Source organism: Nipponia nippon, unplaced genomic scaffold (genome assembly GCF_047370975.1).
Source record: "Nipponia nippon isolate SJK-2023a ecotype South Korea unplaced genomic scaffold, ASM4737097v1 scaffold_7, whole genome shotgun sequence".
NCBI classification, from domain to species: Eukaryota; Metazoa; Chordata; class Aves; order Pelecaniformes; family Threskiornithidae; genus Nipponia; species Nipponia nippon.
In genome coordinates, this window is record NW_028262391.1 from 10,481,506 (window position 1) to 10,503,367 (window position 21,862).

General features: G+C 38.3%; 1 protein-coding gene and 1 long non-coding RNA gene across 4 annotated transcripts in view; one reads left to right on the forward strand and one right to left on the reverse strand.

Moving 5' to 3' along the window:
- Window positions 1-17,445, reverse strand: part of RNF13 (ring finger protein 13) — a 46,076-nt gene extending 28,631 nt beyond the window's left edge. Inside the window, exons 1-4 of one of the 2 annotated variants that reach the window (XM_087740779.1) lie at window positions 17,303-17,445; window positions 10,462-10,589; window positions 7,405-7,485; window positions 2,181-2,306 (exon numbers count right to left, since the gene is read on the reverse strand). In XM_087740779.1, coding sequence (XP_087596905.1) covers window positions 2,181-2,306; window positions 7,405-7,485; window positions 10,462-10,575 — 321 coding nt within the window. In that variant the 5' untranslated portion in view covers window positions 10,576-10,589; window positions 17,303-17,445. Of the gene's footprint in view, window positions 1-2,180; window positions 2,307-7,404; window positions 7,486-10,461; window positions 10,590-16,912 lie in introns of both variants that reach the window. The other variant, XM_087740780.1, reaches the window with a different exon arrangement.
- Window positions 17,446-17,493: 48 nt separating this feature from the next.
- On the forward strand, window positions 17,494-21,832 carry LOC148050804 (uncharacterized). Of its 2 annotated transcripts, XR_015700792.1 has the most exons (4): window positions 17,501-17,591; window positions 18,403-18,458; window positions 19,509-19,663; window positions 21,519-21,832. It is a non-coding gene; the product is annotated as an uncharacterized LOC148050804 (long non-coding RNA). The 2 variants fall into 2 exon arrangements; XR_015700791.1 differs by lacking the exon at window positions 18,403-18,458 and having other exon boundaries at window positions 17,494-17,591.
- Window positions 21,833-21,862: the final 30 nt, after the last annotated feature.

A 21,862-nucleotide genomic window follows, 5' to 3' on the forward strand; every position in this document is an offset into this window, starting at 1 on the left:
GCAAAAGAAGTTTTGTAATTATGCAGGAGTTGAAAGAACAGCACCACCCTCTACTGATGAGTCCCTTCCCACACTGCTCATCACCAACACAAACAGCAGTAAAAATCAGTTATAACAAGTGAGAAGGCACATTCCAAAAGGCTCTGAACTGCTTCCACTTGCTTCCAGCCTTTACCCTTGTCCTACTGTGACAAAATTTTTCCTGTAAGAAATCACTAGATGCTAAGAGAGAGACGGAAGGGAAGAGGAGACGGTTTCTGGCCTAGTAAAGATTAATACACAATAAAAATGAAGAAACAGCTATGCACCTGTATTTATAGTTTTCAATGTAAAATAGAAGGAGAGATGGGACTTTCAAATAAACTCCATTTTTTGTTAAAATCTGCATCCTGTCAGTCAAGTAGCTGATATGCGATATAACTCACATCTCAGGGCACATGCCACTGCCTGGCAGAAACTTCAGGGAAAAATGCTGTAGCATGTATGAAATTATATAATGCAGCATTGCAATAGCATTAACAACATATAAAAGCAAGTTCACTGGCCAGTGAGTACGTAGATACCCATGCTCGCCTTGGAACTTCTGATCCACCTTCTACCTTGCTCTTTGTCTAATAAAGAAATGTGTGGGAATCCACTTTTTTATGGATGGTACATAAAATATAAAACATAACCAAAAAAAGCTTACATACAGAGCTAGTGCGACTTAATCCTTAAAGAACTGACCACGGAAATCCCTCCATGGTAACGGTAATGTACAAGTCTTCCATTTTCTGCAAGCAACACTCATTGACTGTGTGTGGCAAATCAAGATGTGTAAAGTTTTAGAATTTTTTTTACAAGAGCTCACATTTACTAAGTTGATAGCTATGTGGAAAAGCAATTCTGCACGTCTTCCTCCTGCTTGACTCTTGCCTTTAGCTGAGCGCTTTCCAAAGCTTCTCAGAACCTCAGAATTCTGCGACAAGCAACACAGATGTGATTTTTCTGGTTTAGCACCAGAGTAAAAAAGCTGAAGGCTTAGTCATAATGCCAACTTCTCCAACAAAACAAGTTGTTCTCAGCGAACAAGCATTTGCTATATTTCTGATTAAAAATGTATTCCACTAGAAAAATTCTGACCTGTTCCTTTAACAGTGTCTTCAGCAGTAATACAGTCCCATCAGTTTAGGGGCAGCAATTAGACAGGCAAAGAGCATGTGAAAAAGACAAGCAGTCATTTGCCCTTTCTTTTCGCGCTAAGCCATATACACACACAGTAACAGGATTCACGGTACAAAATACACGACATTCCTGAGTTTGACGTGAAGGTAGATTACATGAGCAGTGAAGCTGCCTCTACAGCTGGAATCTACAATCTGGGTAGAATTTACATGTTTAACCACAATACCACATAACTGAACATACCACATAGCAGCAAATATGGCTGGATCTCCTTTTAGTTCAGGAAAGTCAACAACAAATTGAAGAGTCCTGTTTTCCTTACGACATCCTTTGCTGCCCCATATACCAGGGTTATTTTCAAGAAAACTGTATATTCTAGCCAAACACAAATAATTCTAATTTTGTATTTTTAAAATAACACAGAGAATACTCCAGCTGCAGGTCAAAATTTTTATAATATAAATACTTCATAATATGACATCTAGCTGCTGTACCCATTTAAAAAAATACCCATCCTGCTCCTTGCGCCTGTTTCTGCACAGCAGTGCGCTGTCTCTTCTCCCCATCAACCAACTGTGACACTACCGTTGTTCATGGGGTCTCAGTGTGAGCCACAAGAAGATGATCCAGCTATTAAAAAAACAAAGATCAGGAAAGTGGCTTGCAGATTTTGGGTGCATTTACGTTATCTCCGTTCCCTGATCTCCCCTGTGACCCCTGGCAGCAAAGAGTCTAACTGGCAAGAAAAGCTGATATTGCTACTGAATGCTTTCTACTATAAAACTGCAGCATCCGTCATCCTTATTTGCCACATAAGCTGGCTCACAAACAGGTAATCTTAAACTAAATCATATCACAATACTGCTTAATCTGCCTGTAGACAATAAAATTCTCCCTTCCCTTCATATCAGTATCTATCCTGTTGTTACCTATAGATATTTTTCTGAAGCACCAGTAAATTCTTTAAGACCTTGAAACAGAGAAGGGAAAAAGAATAAAAAAAAAATACATCTTACCTTGATATCGAAGTTGCACTCAAGCCTTCGAATTAACACAATAAAAGCACTGGACGAGTTGTCTTTCAATGGAGGTGGGGCTATAGGCTCACACGCATTCTCTGGTTTCGAATTTATTAAGAATCCCTAGAAAACAGGAACAATAACAGGAGCGTCATTTCTCTTTGTCTTAACAGAAGGGCTGGCAGACAAGTATAAGAAAGAAAACTACATTTTCATACAACAGCTAAACAAATTCTTATTATCAACTCAGTCCTATATCATAGCAAGATTTCTGCTACATCCCTGACTATTTATTTTGATTCATCAGAATCTTAATGTTTGTAAAGAATTAGAAACAGAAAGAAAATAGGTTTTCCAATTACATCATCTGAAGTTCATAACTCAGACTTTGCAGTATAATTCAGCATAAAGACGACTGCATATACTACATTAATATTGTGGAACTGTTATCCTGAGACATACAGAGACTACTCAAGAAAACTGAAGTATAATAGCCTAAGAAGCACTAACACAAACTTAGTACTTGGCAATTAAAAGGGGAAGCTGAGGAAAGTTAGGTGTGTGAAATCAACACTGAACTAGCATACAAAACAGCTGGTTTACTATGGCAAGCAAAGACTATGCATCATCAAATCTGCTACAGTTGAAAGATTCACAGAAGTAGGAAATTCTGGCAATATCAATCTTGAAGCAATCTGGTTTTAGGTGACTGAGTTAGTACTCCACCATTGAAAAATGTCTGGAGTAGAAACTCTCCTAACCTCACGTTTTAACTCTACAGCTTCTCTCAGAAGGAACCTGCTCACCTGAATACTGAAGCACTGATACTAGTCCCTCTCCATGATGTTGTGACTTCAGGGTTGACTACTCCCTTGAACTTTCTTCCCTACTACTGTAAAGGCTCTGTAAACACTGTTGATGCAGAAATTTACACAAGACAAATGCAAAAAGAATATCATGCATACCGCACAATGCTATTTTTTCTAGCTCTAAAGAGAGCACACCTTCCCTTTTTCCTTCGCTAGAATATGCTTGCTTCCCTGGTCAAACCACTAGATCACCTGAAAAGGAGCAGCTTTATTAATTAGATTAATATTAATTAGTTAGTTAATTAATAATTAGGTTGATATTAATTAGATTCCCTTCTGTCAGTCTCTTCACAACAGATTTTGATTACTAAGGTACAGAAAAATCCAGACTGTACACCTAGAGGAGGTTTTGTCTACCCTTCATTTGAAATACACATGTTGAATCTTCAGAAAAAAATTCTTTCTTTGTAAGGTGTTCATGCAATAAGGTCGCAGCATGATAGCGGCTTTTGGATGCTAATGCAATGGAGTATCATTCAATGTAAGAATATTCCTACAAAATTCACACTTGTTTAAATCAGTTTTAAAGCTAGAGCAAATTATCATACAGATAAAGAGTGGTGAATTGCCAGAAAATAAGAATACAAGTAATTTGTTTCACGCAAATAAAGATCATGAAACTCTGCACTGCTGTGGGCTCAAAAAATTACTGCTAGTGTTCTAGATATATCCTTAAAGCTTTAAACTCTCAGTTTTCACTGACAGCTTTAGCTATAGAGAGAGATCTCATCACCTGTGTAGAAATAATAATAATTACCTATAATATTATATTACAAAATTATATATAAGCATACATATAAACTGTCAGTTTAAATATATAAAACATATGTAAGTTTATATATATATACAGTTTACATATATAAACTGTCAGTTTAAATGTACTTTTGATATATAATCTTACATTTTATCCATAAATATATATTATTCATAAAGTTTAACCTACAACAGAGAGAAGCAATTTTGTTTTAAGGAATAGATTTTTGTAATGATAATCTCCCTTCTGGCAGAGAACCTGCACCAGCAATCTGTTCTTTGTCAAGTTTGTGGTGACAGGCACAACATTACACAGTCTATAACAATTAAAAGCAATATCCACTGAAAATCCGACACTAATTTGCTCACAGCCAAATTTAGGTCTCTAAGGTTCCCCTGATTCATATAGCAAATGCTACTTCCATTATGTAGTTTCACACAAAGCATTTACTCTTTTTTAACTAGAGTGGTATGTCTGGAACCAACAGCATTCTACAGAGGAGTTTTACAGAAATCATGCAACGTCATGTTACAGTTCAAGAAATGCATACATAGAAACAAAAGCTAACTATGACTAGACCGGATTTTTCTTAATGCTACCATACATACGTTCTTAAATATCTTTAACTGAGGAGCTGTTCTTCTAAGGACACAGGCACAAATGACTGACCACTATGAATACAGCACACAAGCCCCCCCCCCCCCCCCCCCCCCCAGCACCTACACTTATGCTTTGGCACCAGTTATTACAGAATCTGACAGGTTGTGTCTTACAAGTTGCATATTAATAAATCTTAATCATAAGCATTGAAAAAGCATACCATTTTCATCTTATTTCAACCAATATCATAGCATTTTTTAAAATAATTAAAATCTTAATGCAAACAAAGAAAAAAGTTTTAGTATTATATTCAGAAAACTCATTATTATTTCTATATAGCTGACAACATCTACCTTGGTTAAGACAGAGCTGTCTAACAGTTAAAAAGGTTCGAATCAAAGCTTCTTATATCTATTTTTGATGTATTAAATTGGCTCACTACTTGGGCAAATCACTTAATTGCCCTGTTTCTCAATATAGTCAGTAAACAACTATACAGCTCTAACACCACTCCTCCCCATGATAAAACCCACTGGGTATGAAAACAAAGTCTTCTTGAGGTTTCATTTGCAGAGGAATTCTGAGACTTCCAGGTATTCTGACAGCAATTTATTCCCCTTTGGGATTAAAAGGACACCACGCAATCAAAGAGTGATCCAACAGCCTCGTACCTTCACATCAGCTTCGTTTTTTGCATATTGTTTAGTCACAAGCATTGCAACATCAACGATGCTGCAGAGCCAGATTTTGGGGCCATACAGGCTACAGACAGAATGAATAGGAAAGCAGCGCTCTGCCCTCATGTGCTATTCACGACCTCCATAGGTGCGTAAATGATAGCAATTCCCCTTCACCAGAACTTGGAAGGTGGTCTGCCTAAATATGTTTACAGCTTAGAATTCTTATACAAAATGAAAACATATCTATCTCAGTCATAAATACTTATACACTGTTCAAAGTGACAGCCAGAAAAACAAGTTACTGCCACAAGACTGACTCCATGTAGCCACTTCCACAATAAAAAAAAAGTAATGAAACCTAAAACTTCACACAAGTAGTAAACTGTTTGGACAGCTAAACTAAATTGTCTTTATTGTAGATGAGCTTTTCAGGTACAGAAGAGGAACAGAAAATAAATTTTACCTGAAATGAACAAACTTACTGACACTGACTGCAAGAATGTGATCCTAGAGAAAGTAAACAGTACACGTCACTGCACAGGCATCTTGCGTCAGGCAAAGAGGAACAATGCAGCATGCCCATTGCTCTTGAACTCACCACAGCACACCAGCATTTGACAACAAGCTTCAGATACATAATCTCACAACAAACTTGCCTCAGAGGATGTGAGGACTATAACTGAACTGGATATTCACCCAGCTTTTAAATACTTCTCTAAGCAGCAGGACTATGACGCCAGTTTACAGCATTAACACCGCTATACATAATTAGTTTTTAAATAATTTATTTTCTACCTTCTCTATCTTATTTTATGCAGATAAAAGAGAGTTTGTCTTTACACCAATTACTGACTACTGCAACCAGAATGTATGAACAGCTACTGCCTAAGCAGAAGTCAAAAAAAGTAGAACATGCCTTCTCATCGTTGCCTATGGAAGCTACATTTATTTAACCTTCTTCATACTCCTTTCCCATTTAACTTTGAACATAATTTCCCTTCTATTAATTTTATTCAGTCCACCTACACATCTTACTACATTGCAAGTGTATTAACCACACTAGACACACGGAAAAGGAATTATCCCACTGTACAAAACATGCTTGCTGCTGTATTTCAGAAGACATCAGGTCTTCAGAATTTCTGATCTAGTGGAAAATAATGATAAAATCCTATATGTATTCCCATGGTTATAGCAATCTTTGACATTTTTTGCATGTTAATAACTTTGCTTAACACACAAACATGATTTTTCCCTTTCCAGTGCCGTTAACATTTGCAAATCCTTACACCTTACTTCTGTCTCCTCTACTACTAGGTGCATTTTACAATTTAATATGGTATAATATTTACCTGCTTTTTAGTTCTTATGTATCAAAGAGAACTGGATTAACAACAACATTGACAAAAATTTTAGAAAAGTCACATGTATTCAATATATTATCACTCACTAGTACCTTCTGTCAATAATTCTATGACCAGTTTTCAAGTCATGTCACAGCATTCCTATCGCAATAGGATTTTATTTGGAGTATAAGACACTGTAACAGATAACTAACAAAAAAAAAAATGTGTATGTACTATCTGCATTGATCAATCACCGGCTACATCGCCACCAGCTTTGGGGCACAGCACAGAGGGATTACGGCAGACCTGCAGCCCCTGAGCTTCTCTATTCAGTTGCTTAAGAAATGCAAGGAAGGAAGTAAACTGACAACAGTTCTTGTACTTTCCCAAGAAAAGGAGCTACAATTCCTTTACACAGCACTCAATGTGGGCCACATGCAAAGAAGATAATCCCTCTTACCTTTCCACACTTTACAGTGTGTAAGGGCTCACCAATATATGACCCTACAGAGACAATAAATCCTCCAAATATTTTTTTAAAAAATAAAGCAAGACAAAATTCAATCTGGCATCCACCGATACCAGTGCAAGGTAAATGACATCAGGTATCAGCAGTGCCACCAGCTTCGGAAAAAACAATAGTCTACCAAACTTACTTTCTTACAGTCCCATCATTCACCTATTTTTAATTTATTAAAAATGTTCAGCAAATTCTCTTTCACATACAAAAGGTCAAATTACCAAAATTCTCTTCTTAGGAGGAGAATCTCCTATTCACAGGCAACAGTTCGTATCAGACCCTTTGCACATTTGTTTCGCTTGAGCAGCAGATTAATCAGTTCTGCATTTATTTTTCCTCAGTACTATATTCATTTAACTTTTATTTTTTTTAGCTTACAGAAGAATTGTTCAGCAGATACAGTCATCTCTCTCTCTATATATTATTTCAGGATTTATTTTTTTTTTTTTTACCTTCAAGCCTTCTGCTGGCAGTCTGTAGCCAAATCTAGCAGGCAGATCATCAAATGTCTGGGTTCCATTTTCAAGGTTATACTAAGAGAAATAAATTTTAGAGAAAATTTAGGTTTGCAACAAGAGAGAAATAGATAACAAGTGTAAATAGAAATAAGCAACACTGTGTATTTTATTGGATTAAAATATTTATCAGACATAGGACCTCTTGTGACCACGTCAATGAAATCACAAAATTGCTTCTTCCACTTGTCTTCTATTCACATGGCAACTTCATTCTTTTCTTATCTAGTTGTCAAAACAAGTAAGTAATAGATCTTTTCTTAAATTATCTGTATGTTAAATCTTTCTTTCTACTGTCTACAAGTCAAATACCATCATATTTGCAGAAGAGGAACAACCCAAAAAAAGCAAAAATCTGAAGAGCTGGGGTTTTTGGGTGTGGCGGGTTTTTTTGGATGGTGGTGGTGGTAGTGGTGTGTGGGTTTGGTTTTTTTTTTTTTCCTTTGAATTCGCTTATGTACAGGGAAGAACAGCTTTTAACAGGTGGATTATTGTAGGCAAAGAAAAGCCTCCATATGTTATCCCTTCTCAATTCCCTATCTATTCAGGTTAGTAGCTGAAAACTTTCTCTACAGTTTTGTTTTATGCTAAGTATGAGCTTCCATTTCAAAACAGAGCAATACTGAAAAGACCTTAAATCTGTGGAAGGTTTGTTTTCCCTTTCCTTGTTCATCTTTTATGGCTCTATGATATGCCTAACCAATACAGAATCCATACAATAAAAAGTGCAAATTGTACGTATGCTACAATTTTTTTTCATTAAAAGAAAAAAAGGTTAGTTTCCTGCAAAACTTGTGAATTATAGAGTAACTGACTTGAATGCACATCAGTTGGTAAGTTTTATTAAATAGTTTAGTGACTCAGAAATATTCGTCTATTCATTGTATCATCCAACTGTCATACAGAACAGTCAAATAAGGATCATGTTTATTCCAGAGGGACAAGACATTTCCTAATAGACAGACTTAGACAGGGCAACTCAAACTATAGTTCAAAGAAAAACACTACCGTGATTTATCTTAACTCTTTCAAAGGAACAACATTTTAAAGGAGCTTCCTTCCCACAGGCTTTAATAAAATTGAGGAGAAAGAGGTAGGAATGGAGCTAAATTCCAAGGAAACGTTTTTGTTCTGCGTAATCAATCTGCTCCATACAACCTCTCCTCCTGATCTTCCATCCTACCATCACATAGCACAGCTCTGCGCCAGTACACTGTCTTCCTCCATCCTCACTATTCACTCACCTACCTTCTTCAAAATGTCCTTCCTGAGCTTGTGCTACTCTAAGTTTTCCCCTGAATGACTTAGCAAGCCCCAACTTAAGGTAGGAGTCAGACACAAACCTATTTATTTGTATTCCTTATTAAAAAATAACCAATCAATCATGCTTCATATACACATAACAGTACTTTATACAAACATAATCCTTCATCTGAGGCTGCAACTAAGTGAGAATACAGAAGCACAAAGTACACCTAAATCAGTAGGGAAAAGAAGAATTTCTTTCATTGGCAAACCCAAAACTTCGGCTGGAGCTTTGCTCCCCAAACAGGCAATCACTCAACCATGAAATCTCTCAAGATTATAAAATATCTGTATGCCTTCAATTCCACGTGACACAGTATGCAAACATTCCCTCTTCTTCTGAGTATCTCTTAAGTATTCCACTGGCTCCTTTTTGCAGCAAAGTTTTAATAAGTGTCTAGTTCATCTCTTCTTTTCCTACTTCAGAGATATTCTCAGAATAGATCTGTAACTTCCAAATATCCAAGAATAAAAGACACTTCATTTTCTGCACATGGAGGCTTAAATAGAAGAAATTAAACTAAACTTCCAAAATGCCTTTTTTCCTTTTTTTTTTTTTTTGAGGTTGGTCGGGTTTTTTGATTTGTTTTGCTTAAACATCTTTTCTAAGGGAGGAAGTAGCAAGAATGAAAATTAGCTTTTTTTATGAAAAGAGGAAGCACGGGCTTGGTGAGAGAGGGAAGGGGGGAGGGGACATCAGGTTTGCAGTAGAAAGGCAGTTTAAAATTTCACAATAGAATGGTGATGTCAGTTCCATAATAAAGCAATTATCCATCTGCATTAATTGTTTCTTAAAAATTTTTATCTAAAAAGAAAACAGAATAGTAACAACCCAAAGATCCAAATAACATAATTCAGTATTCATCAACCACATTACCACAAACTTTTAAGGATTTTTATTTTAACATTTAGCTTCAAGGTTTTTTCACTCTGTTCTCCTAAATTAATTGATATGATATTAACAACTCTCCTGGATATGACTGTAACTAGCAGAGAATATAGAGACTACAGTACTTAGGTTTAATTATTTCAGTGGCTTAAGCTGTAGCCTACAAAGACACATATAACTTCCTCCATAAAACTACGTGATATATAAAACTGGTAACAAATAGCCCAGCAACACCTTTTACCACTCATTATACTGTTTATGAGCCCGATCACTTAAAATTCTACACACCCAAAAATATTATTCTTAATGACAGCAGAGATTATCGGCTATTTAAAAAAATATATGTAGGTGTAACACATACAAAAACTTTACTGACAAGGCCTCTAGCGCACACATAAATTATACTAGCCACAGAATATTATTTTACTTTATGTATTCATATACAGTTACCCTACAAAATGGCATCCATCACCAAAACTGGAATTGTTGTCTAAAACAAATAATCATTAAATTCTTTTAACAGGGTTAAAACATGCTATAGGATATCTGGTCAGATTGGAACTTTTTAAATGACTAAGGGAATTACGTGCTTTCACTGTCATGGTATCTGAGCACGCATCATCTGTAAGGTCATTTGAAAATGTACAATTTATTTTTTTATTGAACTGTTACAGGCAATTCCATTCCAAGTAACCTGCTATAACATTTATTGTACTAACCAATTCGTTAATAGAATACTTTCAAAGAAGATTCAATTTTATAGAGATTTCATCTATGTAGAAAAATATGCTTATACTTACTGCTAAAATATCTGCCTCCACAGGTAAAAGATTCAGGAAAGCAAATAACTGAACAGTCAAAATAGTGTATATCTGAGTGGCAGACAACATCAGCATTCCTATTGACAACAGCATATTTTATTTAGTACCTGCAACAAAAAAAAAACAGAGTCAGGGCATATAGCAAATATTTCCCTCTGTCGTTTTACTGGGCTCTACTGGCCAGTTAAAACTTTTCTTCTGAAGAAGTATGCAAAATGTTATTTACTTTTGAGAAACAAGTAATCTTTAATTTATACAATTATTTTAGAGATAGAAGTCCCTTTTGCTAAGAGCATGTAACCTCCATGGGAATGCATGCATAAAACAAAAACGGTAATAGTAGCACTTCAAAAAGCTTTAGGCAACACATAGAAACGCAAGTGGTATACAGGAATGAACATTCACATTATATTAATCGTCCTTAGACGTTCTTAATTTTAATCTTCCCTTCTTCTAGCATAAATCCAAATCAGCAAAATCCCTCATGTACTTGGAGTAATTGTACTAAAAGCATTTATTCTAAATATACGCATACAAAACCAGTGTGATACCAACAGGTAACAAATACAAACTAGTTTTATCAACTTCAGTGAAATTCACAAATGCTCAAATGTGACTCATGGTCTAGACAGCAGATTTAGTCTCCTGTAAAGTGTGTGCATTTTTGAGACCTATAAAAAAAGAACCCAAGTATTCTTGTATGCATTTCACAAGCTCATGACATTAAAGGGAAGTTAATTCTGCTTTGTTAATACATTTTCATCAAAACCAGCAGCAAAGAGCAACAGCTTGTGTCTGGAAATAAAGGGGCATGTTTTCTAAGAGAAACTGTTCTTTAAAACTGCTGATATACCATTAATCAAAACAAAAAAAGTGAGGAGAGGTGTTAGGAGGAAGCAAAACAAACCTTTTTATATTTTTCCTTTGCCACACAAAAAGATTTTTTAAAAATGTATTAAAAACACAAATTAAGAGCCTGAATGCCTTGCTTGTATGAGCAACTATACCTGCACCCTTACTGAAGTCATCGAGAGCATCATGTTACTCTCAAAAAAAGCCAAACAAACAAACAGCAAACCCCCAACAACAACAAAAAATAACAAAAAAGCCCAAACAAAAAACATTTGTATGAACAGAACTCTGAACTCCCTCTCAAATTGAACACATGCATTAACTGCAACAGTAACAGATTTCATTCCGAATCTCTCATATCAAAAATTGGCTAATTTTACAATCATACGTATCTTGAAACCACAAAATTTGGCCCATCAAATACAACACAAATGTTAAAAATATAATTTTTAAATTTTGAACATTCCAATTCTTTCCAGCAAAGGTGAAAGCTAACACTTAAGATAATAAATCACAGTACTGCTCAGCTTAGAAACTTAGTATTCTTTGAAATGGGTTACAGATTACTTTCCCTTTGGCTCTTTCAAGCAATTATTTTTCTGGCACCAACGAAGAGTCCCAATCTAGACAACAAACGTGATTCAGGTTGAAATGTCATTTCCATGACTGATAAAGGCTGTTTCTTAGGATCACAGAATTTATTGAATGTCTGTGAAAGACCAGCTTCCTCCACACTTATTACGGGGCCCTCACGATCCACAAACATGCAGACAACATAGCACAAATCTGCAACATTTACTAAATATCATGTTCAATGTAGTAAGAAATGGTGACTCTGCAAAGCTTCAGTCTTAAATGCTCAACACCATGTGCCCATGGGCATTTAATCCAATGCGGGTCTTTCAGCTTCTACTACGAACGAGGCAATTACATAACACACACTCATATGAAGGCACAAATTTTACTAGCTAAATTGCAAAATCAAGCATCCAAAAACTTGGGTTGGGCAAGGGAGAGGAAGAAGTTTCAGCCCTCCACGTAACTGACTTATGTCTTTTAGTGCACGCCACTCACGTACTGAATGAAGCAAGGCTCTGTAGGGGAAAAAATATGAGACTATGATTATTAAACTATATAGCCATTTCTACACAAAAGGGCAAATGAAAAAACTGAAGTTGCACAAGGAGCCATAAAAGTAGCATTTCCTCATTTCTGAGTCCTTGAATTTCCACTGCACCTTTTAATACTTCCCCCCACCCCACGCTTCGAAGTTTCCTAATGTTTTTAAAGGGGTTTAAATTCCTGTATATATATTTCCCACAGCTTGCGGTAATGTGGGGGGTTTATATTTAGCCTTAATTTGTGCTGTTGAGAAATGCAATATGAAGAACAGTTAGCTGACAAAGGGATAAAGACTTCCAGAGAGAAAAGACGTGAAGCTGGATAAGAACCCTGGCCAGATGCCCATCTATCTTCTCCCCCTCTCTCAAGAGCTACATGTAGAGGCTTCTGTCCTGTATGATGTTCCCAAAACACAGGATGGGTTCCTGCCATGCCCCTCTCCCTGCCCCCATCCCAATTAAACCAGCTTTTGTTTTCTCTACCTCTTTACTGACTTTACCCTTTCATGTTTTTTTTTTCCCCAGATGTCATATTCTATCAATCAACTTTATTTTACTGAAACAGAACTCAACATCAATGTACAATTTCAACAAAGTGCTAGTGTAACATGTTCTGCATCAATACTCTGTATGAGTCACTGAAATACACTTAATCTATATGAGCATATTATAAGCCTTTGTAAGCATACTGACATGGGAGATGTTTTCTAAATTTGCATTTTAAAAGAACACATTTTAACTATGTAATAACCTAGATAATTTAATAGCAGCACTTCCATCTACAGAACTTGAGAAACAACAACTATCGTTCGTTTCTGTGTGTCACGCTCTTACAATCTGACTGTACTACCCAAGTTTGGTGGGACAGCTGCAGGCACACAAGCTTAGAGGAGAAAGACTCGGTGGGATTCTGCATGATAATCCACCTGGACAACAGACTCTTCATCTGCTGGACACAGTCTTAAAAAAAGAATGACAGAGAACTCTCTCACACAGAAAGGTTATTCCAAACAAAACTACTAATTGAGTGAGGTAATACATTTTAGTGCTTAAACAAATACCTTTTTGTTTCTATTTGAAGAGGACTGTCTTAACAACAATAACAAAAAAAATCTATTTAGAGCAAGGAATAGTAACAGAGAATTACTCTAACTCAGCCTTCCCCTTACTAACTTGGCATACAGTAAGAGAGGAGTGTACAGCCTGATCATCACTAATTCCCAGAAAATCTCTGGCATCAGGAATAGCCCATCAGAACGGGGGGGTAGTCACTGTTAATGAGAAGCAGCCAGAAGGAACCTCCCCCTGAGCTCTCACTTCTAAAGGCCTTTCACTGCAAAAACACAAGCAAATGCCGAAGATCAGGACCTCTGTTCTCCGCTGACAAGTTACATCTGACAATTTCTTTTTGTACTGTTGCTACAGTCATAATCCAGTCTTAAGACAGACAATGATTAGCTGTCCACAGAGGAACTTCAGACTCCTCTTAGGCTTAGCTATAACATGATTATGTGCAGGCAACCTCTTAAGAACACAGAAGTACAAAATATCTTATTCCCCTTATAAAAACTCACACCTAAACGCGATCAAGCTAAAAAATGCAACATTCAAAATTCCAACACATTCAACAAAAAACATGTCATCCAGTACACCTCCTACTTCAGAGTACAAAACAAGCAACAATTAAGTGCTACATTCAGCATGAAATCTAACCACTTTCATTGCTGAATTTAGAAGAATTGCTTGGTCCACATATGTATGACTAAGTCTCTCTAGGGAGTCTTCTAGTCTCACAGTAAGAAATTACTTGAAGTGATGTAAAATTAAAACACTGGTAACACAAAACAACAGCAAATACACTGGACCCAATATTGCTGTATTAGTTAAAATAATTCAGGGACAAGTTTTCAAAGTAGACTGTACATGCTTAATAATATCGTTACCAGAACATCTGGATCTCGTCTAACTTTTTTTATTGAAGGAATTAAAAGTACTTCACAAAAAAATTAAACTCAATTAGGTCATCCAAATTGTTTGTATGATTGTTGAAAACCTCCAAATTGAGGCTTCTTATTTAAATGGTTCCATGTGGATTTGTTTTCATTTGACTGTAGATATTTCATTCTGAAAATTGTAACTTTGTTGACTTAACCAAGAAATCACAGCCAAGACTACTACATTATCTTTCAGAATCAAGAAACACTTAAGAATTCCTGTCTTCCTGTCCTACCCTTTGTGGGATTTTTAAGCAGAAAGCACTGTCCCATGATCTGAGGTCCTCAACATTAATTAATGCAAAACTGGAGAGCTAGATTTGATTTAAGCTGACACTAACATGCAAATAATTAAAATTCCTTATTACTAATGGGAGGAAACAGCTGGTATTTTCAAAAACAGTTCTCATGATTCTGACTTGGTCATTCAGACATATGATGCTTTGTGAAACTTTCAACTGGTTAGCGGAACAGAAGTTACAGTCACAGGAACCTGTAATGAATTATGAAATTCATGAATTTTTATTTCTAAATGAAGATTTACCAGTTCCTCTCATCAGCCTTACCTAACAAAGAGGATGACAGTGAAACTGGAAGGACAAAGAACAATTGTTCCAAAAAAAAAAAAAAAAACCAAAAACAAACCCAAACATTTTTACTATTACAGAAGCAACAATATACTTGAAGCTATCACAGTATTTTAACCAATGCAGTAAATTCAGCATATACCTTACAAGACAGAGAAAGCATTAAAATAGTATTGAGCAAGGTTAGAAAATACCAGAATTAAAGTTGTCCTTGCAAACAACATGCATGTACAGTGCAGTCTTCTGTCAAACAGCTACATACATACAGATTCTTCTGGGCCCAAAAACTACAGCCTCAAATGCAAGCAAAAAAGCCTTACAGTTCTTGAAATTCCATGGCTTATTTGTAGATGACACTCTTAATTGAACGAGGCAGCTTATAGCACACAGAAATATAGGTGTATGTAATTAAAGACTATACTGTAAACCACACAAAAGAAGTTAAACTTGACTCTGCATTAATCTTCAGCAATTTACACCTGACTTTCCAGTGTCTATAGACAAAGTTCTCCTTAAGTAACTCCAGGTGTTTTGAGAGCCCTTGTTTTTTTTTTCTTCCCACTGTGCATCCTGGAACTCACAAAACAAACTAAGCCTGAGGAGCTACATCCCTTCTCACAGGACTGAACAGGATCACCAGGTCAGAACTGAAGAGGGGAAAACGTGGGGTGTGCTGTTTCACAGCATATCTACGAGCAGCAAGACAACCACAAAATAAATACACTAACTTGGAATACCTCAGACAAGGTATTGCCCACGAAGGTAAGGCAGCAGTAGTACTGTTGCATGTACAATAGAAAATACATTCCTGATTGCACTTTCAAAGGAAGAGGAGAGCAAAATGCCCCTTCTCACTTGAAGATAAGGATGGCTAAATAAGCTCGATACAAGAAGTGACAATACATGACAGATACAGCTACCTGCTGTACCGGACACTAAGAACGCCTTGCCTACCTCTTAATACGTTAACGGTATTGTTTGTATTAATAATAAGGGGTTATGAAATACATGGTGTTTTTAACACCAATACACTGACTCCCAGACCAGAACAGGCAACCTGAGTGGAAAACATCTACTGGATACAGTCCCTACATCCTGTCAAAACCACCAGTTTCATACTTGCCAATCTGAACAAGCCTTTGGAGCACATTTAAGACAAATACCATGAAGAAATTACATGGCCTGGGACACAGATAAGAATTTTCAGAGCTTTTGGCAATTATCCACTAACCAAGCTCCACAAAGTACATATAAATATCAAGTTTTCAGAAGTTTGTGTCTCAATCAACTCAAAACGTATTTCACAGCAGAAGACAACGCAAAGCAATTCCTTGTCCACATGGTTACACTCATGCTTCAGCTCTCTCAATAAAACATCTCTTTCCCCTCTCATTGGTGAAAAAAAACTAACTTACACATCTGTATCCAACAAACTTAAATTCTATTTTAGTGCTAAATAGGATTACAATGCCTATTTGAATCACAAAAATCATACGAACATACAGAAACTCTGTCCTGACACAAACTCAGTAACAACATTCTAAATATTTTGGTAGATTGGGGTGCACCTTCCAAAATTCCACAAGCAGAAGCTGAAGAGAAGTTACACAGGTAGTATCAATAATTTTCACACATACCCCCAAAAGCCCTGATGTCTCTATTTTTTTGCATTTTGATGTCATCGTGTCATGACTGACCTGAATCTAAGATCTATCCACAGAACTGAAAACTAATGCTCACAAAGAAAGCTGAGTGTTCAGACCTGATAAAACGCTGCAACTATTCCTCTCAATTTATTTTCATCTTTTCACTAACAATCTGGTTGCCAGCCAGCCAGACTCCATGCTACTCATTATCTGCCAAGTATAACCGGTACCTCAGCGCACAGAGAGCCTTAGAGGAACCACACAGCAGGCAGAGTTGTGAAACGCCAGAGCTTTCATCAGGCTAACAGCGATGCTCGGAGAGCGCTTCAGCGTCCGTCCGTCCGTCCGTCCTTTCTCTTTCCCCTTCTTTCCTTCCCTCCCCCCCGCCGACTGCAGCGGCGGCCTGCGGGAAGGGGCACACGGCGGCGGGGTGGTTCCGCCTGAGCCGCACGGACGGGCGGCCCCGCCTCGCCACTCAGAGGGCGGAGGCAAATAAGCGCTGCGCAATGGAGCGACGGGCCCAGTAACTCCTTAACCCGCCACGAAGCCAGGGCGCCCGGCAGCAGGGAAAAGGCCTGAGGGGACCCAGCGACCGCGTCCCCCGCCCCGGCGGCCCTCACCTGCGGGCCCGGCACAGGGCCCGGCGCGGGGAGCCGAGGGCCGCGCCTAGGCCGACTCCATGGCGCGTACCGTCCCCTCAGCAGCCACGGCGGAAGTCCCGCCCCCCCGCCGCGCAGCAAGAGGCGTCGGCCCGGGGCAGCCCATTGCTCGCCCGGGCTGCCACTCAGCCACCGGTGCGTGACGTGGGGCGGGGCGCGCTCGCTCGCTCGCTGTCACGGCTCTCCGGTACTGGCGGCCGGCGCGGCCTCCTCAGCGCCCGGAGCGCGGCGGGAACGCGGCTTGGCCAAGGTTTGCCGTCGCCTCCGGACTCACAGTTATCGTGAGGGACAGCAGGGCAGCCCCGCGGGGGAAACGGCCGACAGCGTTCCCGTAGGCGGGCCCTGCCGCAGGAGCCTCCCCGGCGTCGGGCCGCCCCCTCCCTGGCCTCACCTCAGGGCGGAGCCCGTGTGGAAACTCGAGGTGTGGCCTGCGGGTTCCGCCGCTGCCCCGGCGGGTTCCGCGCCCACGGGTGACAGCGTGGGGAGGTTGTGCGGGAGGGGCCGTGGAGGAGCCCGCAGAAGCCGAGGAGGCTTCCAAACAGGACATCACATTCTCGCGGTGTGTGGGAGACAAGGGGTTTTTTTTTCCCCCTCTGCTAACTTTAGCCCAACGCTGTTTAAAAAAACCAAAACCAACCAGAAAAAACACATTTGAGAAATGTAAGCTAAGCACAAAAAGTAAACAAGATGGGAGGGGAAAAAAGGAAGGTAGCGAGGTGGGGGTCGGTCTCTTCTCCCAAGTAACAAGTGACAGGACAAGAGGAAACGGCCTCAAGCTGCGCCAGGGGAGGTTTAGGTTGGATATTACGAAAAACTTCTTCACTGAAAGGGTTGTCAGGCACTGGCACAGGCTGCCCAGGGAAGTGGTTGAGTCCCCATCCCTGGAGGTATTTAAAGGACGTGTAGATGTGGTGCTCAGGGCCACGGTTTAGTGGTGGATTTGGCAGTGTTAGGTTAATGGTTGGACTCAATGATCTCAAAGGTCTTTTCCAACCTTAATGATTCTATGATAATTAACATACTTGCTATATTATGCCAGTTACCACTTTTGTATCCTTCAGGGGTTGACAGTATCTCATACTGGAGAGAATAGTGAATGAAGGTCCTTCAACGTGTGGTATGCTTTGCTTTAACAAAATAATATTTATGGAAAAAAATCATGCACCCTTTCTCTGAAGTTCACTTCTATACAGATTTGTGTCTTCCTTTAATTACTCTTTTCCTTCATGCTTACAATAACATTTTCTCTGGGCAAGGCATGGGATGTTCTATCCACATAGAAAGGATACGTAGACTAGAATTATGACTGCCTGGCCAGCCACTTGGAAACAGTATGAATTTTTCTCCATTGACCAGATTTACAACAGGTAAAGGAACTTAACTGCATTTGAAACGTTTTGCCTTTGCCAAACTGGCTGCTAAGTTTCAAAGCGGGTGTGGTGGGAAGTAAATACCAAGTGAACAGGCATTTCTCAGGTCAGTTTTGTTTCATTGGGAAGCAAGGATGTAAAAGCCACTGTGATTTTTAAAGGTTTTTTTCCTACAAAATATGAAATGCAGGAGTATTTAATGAATTTATGAATTGCTCATTGGTATAATACTTGACTACATGTAAATCATATGGACTTTTACCTTACATACTGGTTTGGCAGCTTCTGTCAACCATTTGGATCTGTGAGGCTCTTGGTAATTTTCTGTGATAGCAATACCAATGCATTGGGAGATCTAGTGACTGAGGAAAAAGGAAGGGAACTCATTAAAACATTCTGAGATTTTAAAAGCACATATTACGGTTTCTAGTTTATACCACCATTCTTCCTATCAGGAGAGGATGAATGGAAAAGTTCATCTCAATAATGGGAGATAATATCTGGATTTTTTCCCATTTCGTTTTAAGGTTATGGGCAGCATTGCTAGAAGGTATGGATCTCTCTCACACCTACCTCCGTTATTATTTCAAGGCCAGCTGGGGAGTTAACATCCTTTACACAAATTAGCAGAGATAGCCTTTGCATATACCTTTTTTTTTTTCCCAGGAATGTTAAAGTATTCCACAACTTTGTCGATTTTCTGAACTCTTGCTTGGGCTACATTTAAATGATCGTATCTAACACGGGGTGTTTATGTGCTCAAACAGTATGTCTCTCTTCTGCCTGGCCTACCATAGGATTCCTGAGTGCACTCGATGACTGTTAAGGAAAGGGCTTCGCAAAGATGGATCCCACCAGTTTTGTGGCAGTGGCGAACATCACAGTTTTGCAGCTGGATTGTATGTGCCTACTTTTGAGCAAATCCTTCTACAAATTCACACATTCCAGTTAGGTAGATAATATCTTCATATTCCCTGTTGTTTTATGTTTCCAGTCTTTGACTTCGCTTAATTCTTTTTCCTTGCCATGTATACTCTCTATTTCTCTGCAGTATCCTACCAACGCTCTTACAGCACAAAGGAAACCAGCTGCCATTCTGAGCCAATTATCAAGATTCCTAGAGTAGTTCACTTATTGTATGTATAGATATTCAGGGTTTTTTTCCCTCCTTTTTTCATGTGTGTTATCCCCTCCATCTTATTTCTCTTCTACCTTCTCCCATCATTTTTATACTTGCTTTTCAAGCATAAGATTTGTATTTCTTTTTTTCATTTCTAAACTTATTTTCTAATTACCTTTAGTTTATGATTTCACAGTCTGTTACTGTACAGTGTTCTTAAAATATGCACATGCATATATGCACGTTTCTTCAAGGTAAACCAAAGGTTTTCTGATTTCTGGTTTAAAGAAATTATCCAGGCATAATGGAGATAGATTTGTATGAAAAAGATTAAAAATGTAAGATAAGCTGTCCCATTTAGGATTCACTTCTGTACTATTTTCTGGAGAAAGAAATCCACCGAAGTTTTTCCTTATATAATGTTCATGTTCTTTAGAAACATACACAAGTAAAACTTGTATCTTTCTCAAAATTCCATTTAGCTAATGCATTTACTTGTGACGCGAATTGGTCAATTAACCTGCTGATAGGAGACGGTGCATGTCTGTAATTCTACCAGCATACGTATATGTGTTAGGAATTTCTGGGGCTGAAGGATGTATTATCCTAAACAGCAAAGCCAAACTGTTGGCCAAGAGGAGTAGGCAGAATTAATCTATTTTCTTGGAGTCCCTTGATCTTAAATATGAGTAGAAGAAGATGGCAGTTTCCTGCAAAAAACTTAATATTGATCCACCAAACTTTGGTAGTTGTAGAGAGATTCCTTATGTATCTTGGTAAACAAATATAACAGAGATCCTAACGGATGTAATCTTTATCCTATTCCCATGAAAGAACTGGTCTTTGTAAAAACTTATTTTGATAGTTTGTCAACTAATTAGAGATCCCACCCACTTTCAAATACTAGCTTCAGGCTTCCAAAATTGGTTGCACTTGATTGTGGCTGCAAAATGAGAGGCAAGGTTGAAACTTTTCTGAGCAGAATTCCTAGGAAGAATATTCTGTGAACCTCTGTTTTATTTTGGGTAGCTTTAAAGGAAGTATCTTCTTCTAGAACATCTAGCTTTACTTGCCACTGAACTGGAGACAGTAGGGAAATGTGTGACAAAACACAGTTCCCTGGTTCTCTTTCAAAATACAAAAATCCATGAGTCTTACCGTAATTCAAAGATGATCTGGCAGCATACAGTATCCTTCAGACCAGAAATCACGAACTAAATGGAGAGTAAAAAATGATGCATCAGTAACTGCAAGGAATAGTAATCATAAGCAAAACAGACCATGGCAACAAAAGTGCTAAAAATACATTTTATTCTTACTAGGAAGGGAGTTATGTTACCCAATCAGTTTCTCTTTTGCAAATTGTAATATAATCTATGGCAGGGGTTAAATGTAGTTTGGAAAATAGGAGAGGGTGTCTTGAAATCAGAATTTCCAATGCAGTGAGAGTACTGCTGTGCTCATTATACATAACCTTAGCTAAGCCACCCAAGTCTGTCTGCATGCTTAAACTTTCTAGTTCAAGTCCTAGAAATGATCTAGGACTACAGCAGCATGGAGTGTCATATGGGTTAATTTATTCTGCAGTATATGTAAGTTTCTCCTTTGGTATTCCTGTCTGTAACCGGGGGTCATATTATTTCTTACTTCAGTGTTAAAATATTTTAAGATCTTTTGTGCTCCTCAGATGAAACGTGTCATGAAGGCAGAGGATCACCTTTTCGGGGCCGATGCTGGATAAGAGAGGCAAGACATGAAAAATTGCTAAGGTGAATCAGATCATCAGCTGAGCAGACAGAGGACCTGAGCTGGGGTTAAAACTGGCAAAGGACAGAAGGAATTCAGATGAATGAATGAAACCTGGAAGATTTGGGTGAGGGATCAGCAACTGAGAAGGAAAGTTAGTTTCTGAACTGGTTTGTTTGTTTGTTTGTTTGATTCAGCTTCTGGTTATACCAACCAGAAACTGGTTTAATCCAAAATAAAGACTCTTTAATTATTGTTTAGCAGTACCAGTGAATAGTCTGTCCC